This window comes from Globicephala melas, chromosome 5 (assembly GCF_963455315.2).
Source record: "Globicephala melas chromosome 5, mGloMel1.2, whole genome shotgun sequence".
Taxonomy (NCBI): Eukaryota; Metazoa; Chordata; class Mammalia; order Artiodactyla; family Delphinidae; genus Globicephala; species Globicephala melas.
In genome coordinates, this window is record NC_083318.1 from 9,280,188 (window position 1) to 9,293,346 (window position 13,159).

Below are 13,159 nucleotides of genomic sequence, written 5' to 3' on the forward strand. Positions count from 1 at the left end.
CACGCAGTGGATTCTTTCAGTAAATACTGAGCATCTCGTTTCTGCAAGTCCCTGAGTTAAGTCAGCGGGGAAATAAAATGGGCATGGTCCCTACTGTCATGGAATGTAATACAATATATTTTAATTAGACAAATGCTACGAAAATACGAGGCCTCTAAGAGCGAAACCTAAACTTTTTCAGAAGTTGTATAGGGAAAACCTGTATTTGGAAAGAGCATCAAAAGTGATTGCTGAGGAACACAGTTTTGTCAAGTTGGCCCTGAACAAAAGGCGAGCGTGTCATGGAGTTTAGGAAGGGGATCCAAGGGGCAGTTGACGCTGGAACATGGCAGGAATCCGGCAGAACTTTGAAGAACAAGGTGCGGAGGTTGGAGCCTACCCAAGAATCGAAGAAAGCCACTGGAGGGCTTGAAGCTAGAAAGTGACAAGCCCTGATCCACACTTGGCAAAGCTCCTGCAGTCAGACTTACGCCAGGGCCTGCGGGCGGGTGGGTTTCTTAGGGCCACTCCCCTAGGCTGCCTTTCTCCACCCCGGTCACCGCCTCCCGCTCCTCAGCTGAGCTGTCCGAAGTGGGTGGGAAGTGAGCGAGAGGGGCGGGGGGAAGAAAAACATTCTCCAAAAACATTAAAAAGAAAACATCCCCCTGGGCAGCGAGTGCGCGGGAAGTTGAGCGCGCGAGTTCCGGGCTTTCCGCCCGCCCCCCCGCCGGCCGCAGCCCGGGTGAGCCCCCAGCCCCTGCCCGGCCGCCGCCCACCGGGCCGCGGCCGTCCGTCCGTCGGTCTGTCCTCTTCCCCACCCCCAACCTGCCCAGGGCGCAGCGCGGGGTCTGCAGGGAGGAGAGCGGCCGGGGTTGGTCAGGGCACGCGCAGCCCGCGGAGCCCCCGGCGGCGCCCGGCCAGCGGCGCCTGCACGACCCGGTCCCGGGCGGTTCGGGGCTCCGGGGCCCCGCGCCCGCCGCCCGCGCGCCGCGTCCCGGGCCGCCGCCTCAGACGCCACTTGTGGAATTCTTTCCCCCGGCGGCTGTAACTTTAAACCGGCCTGAGCGAGGCCTATCTTTATTCAGAAACCAGCGACCGGAGAATGGCTGTGGAGAACGCTGAGATGGAGGGCCAGCCCGCCACTTGAAGATTCCTCACCAAGTGGCTGGGAAGGACGGCTTGACCTAGGAATCTTTCTTTGACATTTCAAGGTTCTGTCGCCCCCTCCCAGGGTTGGCCGGACTGGTTGGGGCTTTTGACTGAGGTTGCTGCCCGAGCCTGGGGAGCTGTACGTGAATGAACCGCATCGCCTGGCCTCAGAGCGCTGACTCTGAGGCCACCACGCATGAGCCCGGGCCACCCTTCTGCAGAAGTCACTCCAGGAGCTCCTTAGGGACCGGCTTGTGGCGGTGAGGAGCCAGGAGATGCATGTAGCAGCCAAGTACCGCCAGGCCTCCCTGTACGTGGGTGACCTCCACGCGGACGTCACCGAAGACCTGCTGTTCAAGAAGTTCAGCGCTGTGGGGCCCGTGCTGTCCATCCGCATCTGCAGGGACCTGGTCACCCGCCGCTCTCTGGGCTATGCCTACGTGAACTTTCTGCAGCTGGCGGATGCCCAGAAGGCCCTGGACACCATGAACTTTGACCCGATAAAGGGCAAATCCATCCGTCTCATGTGGTCTCAGCGTGACGCCTACTTGAGGAAATCTGGAATTGGGAACGTGTTCATCAAGAATCTGGACAAATCCATTGACAACAAAACCCTTTATGAACACTTTTCGTCTTTTGGGAAGATCCTGTCCTCCAAGGTGATGAGTGATGATCACGGCTCCAGGGGCTATGCGTTCGTGCACTTTCAGAACCAGATTGCCGCCGACAGGGCCATCCAAGAGATGAATGGGGCACTGCTTAAGGACTGCAGGCTGTTTGTTGGCAGATTCAAGAGCCGCAAAGATCGGGAAGCCGAGCTCCAAAACAAAGCCAGTGAGTTCACCAATGTTTACATCAAAAACTTCGGAGATGACATGGATGATGAGAGACTGAGGGAAGTTTTCAGCAAATATGGAAAAACCCTGAGTGTTAAGGTGATGACAGATTCCAGTGGGAAATCCAAAGGCTTTGGCTTTGTGAGTTTTGATAGCCACGGGGCTGCCAAAAAGGCTGTTGAAGAAATGAATGGAAAGGACATAAATGGACAACTGCTTTTTGTAGGCCGGGCACAAAAGAAAGCAGAGCGACAGGCTGAGTTAAAGCAAATGTTTGAGCAGCTGAAACAGGAAAGATTTCGGCGGTGCCGGGGAGCAAAGCTCTATATTAAGAACCTGGATGAGACCATTGATGATGATAAGCTACGGAGGGAATTTTCTTCATTTGGATCAATTAGCAGAGTTAAGGTAATGCAGGAAGAAGGGCGAAGCAAAGGGTTTGGCTTGATCTGCTTCTCCTCTCCTGAGGAGGCCACTAAAGCAATGACTGAGATGAATGGCCACATCTTGGGCTCCAAGCCGCTCAACATCGCCCTGGCCCAGAGGCCCTAGGAGAGGAAAACTTAATGCACCAGCCAGTGTTTGTAGCAGCTTGGGGGATGTTAGTGATCTCTGCCTGAATCGTCCTCAGTAAATTTCAAATCCCAGCTGATGGCTGCTTAGTTTAGTAAACATTATGATAGAAGGTTTTGTATACAAAGCTATTTATTTTTCTTTGGAGGAAAAATAAGTGAATCTTAGAACCTTGGTTCTTTTTATAGAGGCACACCATCTAATTATAATATGGTATATTTTTCTGATTTTGTTGTAGTGCTCATAGCAGTAAGTATAATTAGATACATTTTTACTGCATTTTGAATGAACTGAAGTGTGGTAATTATTTGCATTTATTGCATACTTTTTCTTATTTTAATAATATTGCTAGCTTTAATTTCTTCCGTGAAAATATGCCCAAAGTAGTTCTTATACCCGAGGATTGCAAAGTAATTTATTTTTACAAACAGAAATTTTCTAATTTCTCATCAATTTTTTTTAAAGAAACCAAAGTTTAAGAATTGCTACTACAAACTCAATATCTAATTTCATTTTGAATTAATGTTTAAAATACTAGGAAATAGTTGAATTTCCTTTCAATTTATATCCTGAAATGGTGTTTTTCTGATGGCTGAAATTAATGATGGAGTTTTTTAATGTTGCCTACAAATGTGCTTTATAGGAAATTTTACCGTTCTTTCCATTGGTTGACATAATCCAGGTGCTTGCTGGTTATCAAAATTGTGACTTGAATAGTAAAACCTTAACTTCCACATTCCTTAAGTTATAAGCCTGTATCATTTCAGGTCAAAAAGTTGGCCTAGTCTTAATTCTCTTCATACGTATACGGCATAAAATTATGCCTTAAGTTTTGAACCAGGTACCAACATTATAAAAGTCATATATAGAAAACATAGACATTCTGTTTAACAACTGTGTTTTCTAATCTCTGTTATATGTTGTAACATGTAGTGATATTGTCTCAGGGTTCAGAAGAGTGAGTTTATGTTTATGAACTCCACGTCTCCTTTTATTAGACCTTAAGAGCTATGTAACCCATGAAGGCTCACTTTTAGCCTTGATTGATCAGAAGTTCACTAATTGATTTTCTGATAAACTGAAGTTACATCACTTAGCCTGCTTTCCAGCATGATTTTTATTTCAGTCCCATTCCCAGATCTTTTCTTCTCTCCTGCTTTTCCTCTATATTACTCAGCTCCTCTATACTTTTTAAAAAGGGTTTTATTATACTGACTTTTACTGTGTGCTGTTTGAAATCCACTTTGGAAATAGATGCAAGAGTTATTTATTTACATTTAAGTAATTACTTTTAAAATTCTGATTCTCTCATACCAAAGGTGTCTAGAAAATAGTTTTGTTGTTGTTGTTTTATTTTTTTTTACTCTGCTTCGTTGTTTCCTGTAACCATATATTCAAGTCTTCTGTTTCATATATTACCAGTACAAAAGAAATATTACAATATTTCCGTGGCAATACTTTAGCTATGAAAGAATGAGAAAATCTGTTTCTGTTTATTTTTGTATGAACTATATGTATATTCATTGCACATTTTCTAAATTTAAAATCTCTTTAGACAATGAAAAATTATGGACAATGAAAAAATTACGGCAACACATAATCCTATTATGCAAACAGATCTTCTGTTACAGTTTCTTGCATCTCCTCCCAAATTTTTCTCTATATTTATACACATGATTTAACAAAAATGGAATCATGCTCTAAACCTTGTTTGAAACTGCTTTCTTAATTTGACAGTACGCCATAGTCAACGTCCATGACCACAAATAATTATTTGCACTATAATTTTAATGACTTTTATCTTTCCTTTAATGTTTGTACCATAATATAACAATTTCCTCTTGATAAACATATAGGTTGCTAGATTGTTTCCTCCCTTTTTTTTTTCTCTATCATAAACAACTTGTAGATACACCCTTTACAAACTCTTATATGCTGATGTATATAATTATTTTCTTCAGAAAATGTATGATTCATTGGAATTAATGTTTAATATTTAAATTGCCCAAATGCTGTTCAGAGATTTGTGCCACTTAACATTTCTGAGTATGGAGGATGGCTCATTTCCATATACTCTAAGAACAAAGGATTTTGTTTAAGTTGTTATCTGATTCAACATGACATGTAAAAACAAAATATTTCATGGTTATTTATTTTACTTTTTTATTACCTCAAAAGTTAAACAGCATTTCTTGTATTTACTGGACATTTGTATTTTCATATTTTTGAAAATGATCTTAGTCTATTTTCATGACTTTAGTCTGTTTTCCTGTTGGGGTGGTTTTTATTTATATGGATTTGTTAGTTTTGGTTTTTTTTTTTCCTGATATTCCCATCTTGTTTATAGTTTTGAGGGTCATTCCAAAGTTAAATTTCTAAATTCAAAATTTGCAATCTTATACTTTGGTGGCTTTAATAGTATGTTTCAAAACACTTTGAACACCTCAAATATACAACCCCCCCATACACACACACAATTCATCTGTATTGTCTTCTATTATTTTCAGAGTTTCATATTCTCAATACTTTCTAAACAAAACTTTTGTGTATACAGTATCTTATACACAGCCTATACTAAATATTTTTAAAGTGTCTTGCTTTTCAATTCTATTAACATGCCTTGGTAAATACTGATTTACTGTAAGAGTCTATTTGAAATCCATATGTCAACTATAACTCATTGGCTCTCTGAATTACTATGTTGAGAAGTATTTACCTCCAAATCAGAGAGCTTTTAAGAAAGGGTGCCAGGAAACAGGACTGGGAAGTGTAGTAGGTGTGTCAAGCCTTGACATCTCTTTCTGGATAATCCACTCTATCAAAATGTTCAAATATTTGAACAATATTTCACAATGCTTGTAAATGGATTATCAAGATAATATCAGGGAACTGAGTTCAACATTCTCTTAGCACATGCACGGGGATTTAATAGGACATAATACCAGATGTTTAGATAAATTGTAGCTATAGCTTCATAATGACACAATAATATGCCATTTTAGTAAAAATTACTTATTTTTAATATTTACCTTAAGAAATGACTGTCAGTTTACAAAAAGATATGATCCTGTAGATTTTCTTGATTATTTAAATTTTACTTATTCTAGATTTTGTATGTGTGTGATTCTATCAAGTCATCCTAGTTGGCAGTAGAGGTTCAGGCACTCACGAAACTTTACTCTTTTTATGTTCAAGTGCCTTGATAAATAAAAAGAATCTTCACTTTCTGATAAGCATTCCGGTAAAAGCTAATTTACATAGAGATGCCTTGAGTCACTGCTTCTGCTCTGCCTTCTCTCTCCCCACACACATTGCCTGCTTGCATGTGCAGCCAATTGAATAGAAACGTGCCTTTTAAATTTTTATTTTTAAATTTTTAAATGGAAATTTATACTTGGTAAAAATAAGCTTTTTAAAGTGGTTTTAGTATTGGTATTTTCATGTTCTTAATATTTGTATAAATCCACTGAGAAGCGATCAAATAAAGTCGAAATCTTTCAATGGTGTCCAGAATTTTCATGTCCAAAAATGATTTTTATTTATTTACTTTTTAAGTTTTTCTAATTTTCTAGCAGTCGGTTTCTCGTAGGAGTAAATTGAAAACAACTTGTGTTTTTAAATGAAGATCCTTATATTTCATGTTTTAAAAGACCAAGTCCCATATGAACTAGTATTTCTTTTTTAAGTTACTCATAATTATGGGACCATGATTGAAAAGAACCTCTAATACAGACCAAGTTTTCATGAGAAATAATTCACTACATTAAAGATACTTTTGAATTTAATTTTTAAAGAAAAATTTAGCCACTATTTTGAGGTTTTAGAATTAGCTTACTTGTATTATATTTGGAAAATGTGCCTCATAATGTAATTATTTTAAGTAAATAATAAAACAGTAGATAGAAAAGAGAAGTTTTAAATATACATTTTAGAAAGTAGAACAAATTAAATATCCTCAGAATAGCTTTGGCTTCAAGGAATAGAAAATCCACCTTACCTAGAAAAGGAAGCTGTATTTAACAAAATATTCAGAATTAAGGTATCTTCAGGCAAGGTATATCAGAACTTCTACATCAGTTCTGCTGGAGTCTCGTGGCTCTTCACCCTCTGTGTCTTAGCTTCATCATCAGGTTTTCAAGATGGTTACAGGAATTCCTGTCATCGCACTGAGACACAGCAGCATTCAGAAGGTAATACCTTTTAACAACTTTCCCCCTCAGTTCTCATTGTTCATTACTGATATGTATATTCAACAAGATCTGCCACTAGAATTGAGAAAGGAGTCAACTTTTTGTGCAGAATGGGCTTATGGTTGGAAGGAACTTGAGTAGGAATGGGTGTAGGAGTATGCATCCACTAAACCCTGGATATTTTTCATCATTTGTATCTAATTTTTAATTTCAGTACTTAATGGATATTTTCTTTCTTCTTTTAATGTTAGCTTACAAATAGCTCTTAAAATTCCTCCCTACAAATCATTTTCAACACTTGAGTCAAACTGGTGATTTTCCTCTCCCTCAGGTTGTACAAGCATAGGGAATAAATTGTGCAATATATTCTGTATAAAATTGAATTCATTTTTGTTTAGTAATGGGACTTGTGATTTTACATGTCATGCTTTATTAGATATAAATTAGGCATCTCCTGAAAATTCTGCTGAAATGGGCAGATTCAATTTAGTCACCCCAATGGGCTTCCACCAAAAATAATTATCAACAGATTACAAATGATCAAGTATGTTTCAAAATAAATCTACATTTAATAAGGTATTAGTTCCTTGAGTTCTATTTTAAAGTAATCTAAACCAAGTATGTTTTCACGCATGTTAGATAATATTTTAGAATCATACCACTAGAGGGAAGGAATTTACTATGTATATCACCAACTAGTGTGATATTCTGTATAAAGAATTTTTTAAAAATAATTCCTACTGACATTGTAACAGATAAATTATAAGAAAACATCTAAAAATTTAGGTGCCTACAAAATGGCCCCATTATATAAAACTAATGTAACCACAAACATAAATTAATGGGTATTCATTTCCTTTACTAAAGGATTTATATTAGGTCCTTTAGTGCATTAAAATTGTAAGAATTAATAAAATTGGACTTATCTAAACTTTTCAATTTATTTTTTTCTGTATTACACAAATGTGGTATAACCATCATATATTTTAACCATCCAACATAAACAAAGGAACAAAAAACAGATGTACTAAATTCCGAGTTACAAATATGCTCATATTTGAATCTGTTAGGGTCTGATTATTTTGCAAGTTTGTTCAGAGGAAATATTTATAGCTACTGTTGTTTTTGTCTCATGGTCTTGTCTTGTCTTAGAGTTCACAGAATGCTTTGAACTATATTGATGTTCCCCTGAATGACACAGTTGAACCCATCAAGCTAGAGAAGAAAAATGATCTTCTTCGTAGCATTCTTTGCCATAGTAGAGAAGACACTTAACTTCTGAAAGATATTGGCAGTTTATACAATATCACATCAGAATTTGTTAACCCATCTATATTTACATCACCTTAGATATTAAAAATATCCCCAGTTTGAAGTTCTGCCAAATACTAACAGCACATTTGAGTTCCAAAGGCAATGTCACTGAAATGGTGGATGTTTTTATTAAATTTTATTTTTTGCATAGAGTGAATATTGGTTGTGATTCATTCTGCTGTGTGTGTGAGTTTTTTTAATCAGTATTTCCAATGGTATTTTCTTATCTTAGGAAACCATATCTGACAGTCTGTAGTGAATCACAATTTTGATTTACATTCCATTTCATCTTTGTACATGTGCCACTGGCATACCAATGCACCACAATTTTGACATATTGCCAATTCTAGTTCCTTGAAGTTAAAGTAAGCCTTTATAATAGTAATGCCAGCAAATCTTTGTTAATCAAAAAAGTGCCTCAATTTGAATGCAAACCAAATCTTAGAATTATTTTGACACATCATTATTTTATTGAATTACCAAGGGAGGTGTTAGAAATGAAAATCTAGTATTATCCACTACTCTATTCACTTATACTTCCTACGTAGTACTTATAATAAGTGACTTTTTTTTTTTTTTTTTTTTTTTTTGCGGTACGCGGGCCTCTCACTGTTGTGGCCTCTCCCGTTGCGGAGCACAGGCTCCAGATGCTCAGGCTCAGCGGCCATGGCTCACGGGCCCAGCTGCTCCGCGGCATGTGGGATCTTCCCGGACCGGGGCACGAACCCGTGTCCCCTGCATCGGCAGGCGGATTCTCAACCACTGCGCCACTAGGAAAGCCCAATAAGTGACATTTATATTTTATAGATTATAATTGGTAAAGAGCGATTGGCACTGAGATTGTATAGTAAGCTCATTTTTATTTTAATATTTATTTTTATTTTAACCAAAATATATTGCAAATGCAAATTTTATTATGTTATTCTGCTTCAGAACCTCCCATAGCCATCCATTACTTTTAAAGTCAGGTGTAAATCTTTACCGTGGCCTAAGAGATCTGCATTTTTATGATCCTTGTGCATCTTTTAGTCCAATTCTTATGCTACAGTTTCCCTTGGTCAGTGTGCTGGAAATAAACTGTTCTTATTTCAACTCCTTTACCTAATCCCTGCCTCACTGAAAACTTTAACTTTTTATCAGATTGTATGCTTATTGCAAGGGTTAAAAGAATCTTCCCACTGGTTTATGAAAAAAAAATGATGGGGGGATTTATTGCCAGATAAAAATAAGTAAGAGATCTTTTCAAAATAGAGGTATTGTTTTCTTTTCTTTTTTATTTTTTTTTCTTACAAGTGTTAAGGAAGGCTTTCCAAAGGCTGTTACACTACAGAGGCAGCAGTACCTTTTTGAAATTAGACTACATGGCATAGCGCTGTAGGGAGATAAAAAGCAAGCATTTACAAAAGGTCGAGGAGGCTCATCTTCAAACATTTAGAATGTTATTTTTAAATATTATTATCATCATCATCATCATCATTACTATTTTAAGTAACAACTCATTCTCCTCCCTACCTACGCCTTTTCATGTTTTAAGGCATAGATTGGATATATTTCTTAGTGGGCAATCTGATATTATTCTAGCAGGAGCACATGATGGAAACTGCCCTGCCTTAGTAAGAGAACAAGTAAAGCAAGTAGTAAGTCCTTAAAAAGATAAAGTATTGGGTAGAGAAACAACATTCAGTAGCAAATCATTGCATCTAAATGAAATCTGTTATTAGGGATCAGTTCGGGAAGTGCTCATATAGAAGCAGCATAGAACTAAGAAAGCATGGGCAAAAACGATTAGGGAAAATCTACATATTGATGGATTTTTATTTAGTTAATCATTTTTTTAGTTAAAATTTATATTAAATATACAAATGTAGAAGTTTTGAGCATATAATGTGAAGAATAATACGAAAATAATTATATTTATGTAACTACCACTCAAGTCAAGAAACAGAACATTACCTACACCACTCTTCCTCCCTCCCGATCACTTTTTTGTCACACTTACTCAAATGTAACCTCTATCTTGACTTTAAACTCTACAGATTAATGTTAGGTACCTTGAACTGTTTTCAGATAGATTCATAAAGCATGCATCTTCTTGTGTCACTTTCACTCAAGATATTTTAGTGAGATTCACACATTACTATTCAATGCAGTAGTAATGTGTTCATTGTTATCATATACTATTCTATGGTGTGACTATATTACAAATTATTTATCCTTTTACCATTAATGGACATTTAGGTTGCTTCCATATTGGGGCTATAATGGACAATGCAGCTTAGAAAATCGTCATAGATGCCCTTTTAGATTGAGTTATAAATCACATACCATAAAAGTAACCATTTTCAAGTGTGCAATTCAATAGTTTGTAGTATATTCAAAAGGTTGTATGACATCACCATTATCCGATTCAGAATATTTTTGTCTCTTCAAAAAGGAAATCCGTACACCCATGAGCAGTTACTCCTGTTTTCTCCTCCTCCCAGTGCCTGGCAACCATACTCAAATTTATGTCCTTAAGGATTTGCCTGTTTTGGACATTTTTTATAAATGCTGTCATACAATATGCTACCTTTTGTGTTTAGGTTCCTTTGCCTAGCTTAATGTTTTAAAGTTTTGTCCATGTTGCAGCATGTATCAGTACTTATTTCCTTTTCATGCCTGAATAATATCTATTTGTGGGGATATGCCACATTCTTTTTATCCATTCATCATTTGTTGTACACTTGTGTTGTTTCCACTTCCTGACTTTATAATATTGCTGTGACTTTGGTTTACAAGTTTTTGTGAGAATATATATTTTCAGTACTCTTATGTACTCATAGACAATGGTATATTCTCTTTTTCTTTAGAAATGTTACCTCTTATAAGAGTCAAATTTTGGTTTCATTAATTTTCCCTATTATTTTTCAATTCCTTTCTTTTTACTGTGTTTTGCTTATTTCTGCTTTAATCTTTATTATTTCCTCCTTTTTGCTTGATTTGGGTTTATTGTGCTCTTCTATTTCTAATTTCTTAAGGTGGAAAGATAAGTTATTCATTTGAAATCTTTCTTCTTTTTTTAACATAGGCATCTATGGTTAGACATTTTCCCTAGGCATTGTTTTAGGTACAATAAATAGGTTTTGTTATGTTGTGTTTTCATTTTTCATTGATCTCAAATTATTTTCGAATTTCACTTGTGATTTCTTCCTTGATCCATTGATTATTTAGGAGCTGTATTTTTTTTTTAACTTCCATATATTTGTGAACTTCCCAAATACTGTTCTGATACTGATTTCTAGTATCATTTCTTTGTGCTCAGCAAACATACTTTGTGTTATTTCAACACTTTTAAATTTATTGAGATTTGCTTTATGGCTGACATGTGATCTATCCTAGGGAATGTTCCATGTGTACTGTAAAAGAATATGTACCCTGCATTGTTGGGTATAGTGCTCTATAGATGTCTTTTAGGTCTAGTTGGTATATAGTGTTATTGAAGTCATCTATTTTCTTGTTGCTCTTCTGTCTAGTAGAAACATATGGAATAAGCAAGGAAAATATCAGTAAGAATATTGTATCCATAACACAAATGGACCTAATTGTCATATGTAGAAACAATAGAAAACAACTTCAGAACTCATTTTAGTTTCAAGTTCAAGTAGAATATTTTCAGGAGTTGATCACATAAGGAACTATAAACCTACTTACAAATGTTTTCAAAGGACTAAAATCACATTGAATATACCTGTTGACCATTGTGCAATTAAAATGCAGATCAACAACGAAATATAATTAGAACATTATTAGAGATCCAGAAATCGTGAAATATGATCTAAAATTACAGTAGAAATTAGAAAAAATTCTGAATTGAATAATAATCAGTATGCAGTATATCAAACCTTGTGAGAATACAAGTATGCTTTGTGATTAATTTATAGTCTTAAAAATGTATATATTAGAAAAGAAAAAAAGCTGAAAAGAATAAGCTAAGTACCCTTCTCTAGAAATTGAAAAATGAACAGAAATTAGAATGACGTAGAAGAAAATATAGAACAGAAATTAAAGAAATAGGGACAAATACATAAAAGTGATCTCAAAAAATTTTAAACTAATGAATTTAATAAACTACCTAATAAAACTGATTTTTTAAAGTGATAAGCACAAATAACTAATATTGGCAATGAAAAAGAAGATTTCACCACATAGTTTGTAGACATGACAACCTTCATAAGTGGATATTATAAACAAATTTATGGCAATAAATTTGAAATTTAGATAAAATTTTAAAACTTTGATTAAAGTAACTCACTGAAACTGATAATAAGAATTTGGAAATATTAATAATCTCACCAATATTAAGGTAAATGAATCAATATGATTAGATCTTTCTTAAGGAGAACATCCAAGTGCTAGATGGCTGGTGAATGTTAAAAAATATTTAAAAAACAATTCCAATTTTAAAAAGTCTTTTCAAAAGGACAAAAATGGGTACATCTCATAACTCATTTTATGAAAACAACATAACCTTGACACCCAAACATGACCTGGATAAAAACTACTGGGCACATTAACTCATCAGCATAAGGACAAAAACATTAAATAAAATTTTAGTTAACTTAATCCAGCAATAATTTTAAGAATATATATAAAATATCAAGTTGGTGTTTCTTCCAGAAAGGAAATCTTGTTTAATTAATGTTTAAAATCAATTTTACTCTTGGAGAGGGTGTGGGGAAAGGGAAGTCTCCTACACTGTTGCAGCCACTATGGAAAATAGTATGGAAGTTCCTTAAAAATCTGAAAATAGAACTAACATATGACCCAGCAATCCCAGTCCTGGGCATTTATCTGAAAAAGACAAAAACTCTAATTCAAAAAGATACATGCACCCCAATGTTCATAGCAGCACTATTTATAATAGCCAAGACATGGAAGCAACCTAAGTGTCCACCAACAGATGAATGGATAAAGAAGATGTGGTACATATATACACTGGTTTATTAGCCTTAAAAAAAAAAATGAAATATTGCCATCTGCAGCAACATGGATGAACCTAGAGAATATCATACTAAGTGAAGTAAGACAAAGAAAGACAAATATTATATGATATCAGTTATGTGTGAAAACCAAAAAATA

General features: G+C 35.9%; 1 protein-coding gene across 1 annotated transcript; it reads left to right on the plus strand.

The window, feature by feature from the left end:
• The first annotated feature begins 1,048 nt into the window (after positions 1–1,048).
• On the plus strand, positions 1,049–6,252 carry PABPC4L (poly(A) binding protein cytoplasmic 4 like). Its single transcript, XM_030876922.2, has one exon. The coding sequence runs from the start codon at positions 1,404–1,406 to the stop codon at positions 2,514–2,516; it is 1,113 nt and encodes a 370-aa protein (XP_030732782.1). The 5' UTR covers positions 1,049–1,403; the 3' UTR covers positions 2,517–6,252.
• The last annotated feature ends 6,907 nt before the right edge of the window (positions 6,253–13,159 follow it).

Bases quoted from the DNA above. Each gene is read 5' to 3' on its own strand.
- PABPC4L (XM_030876922.2), top strand. From the start codon at position 1,404: ATGCATGTAGCAGCCAAGTACCGCCAGGCCTCCCTGTACGTGGGTGAC.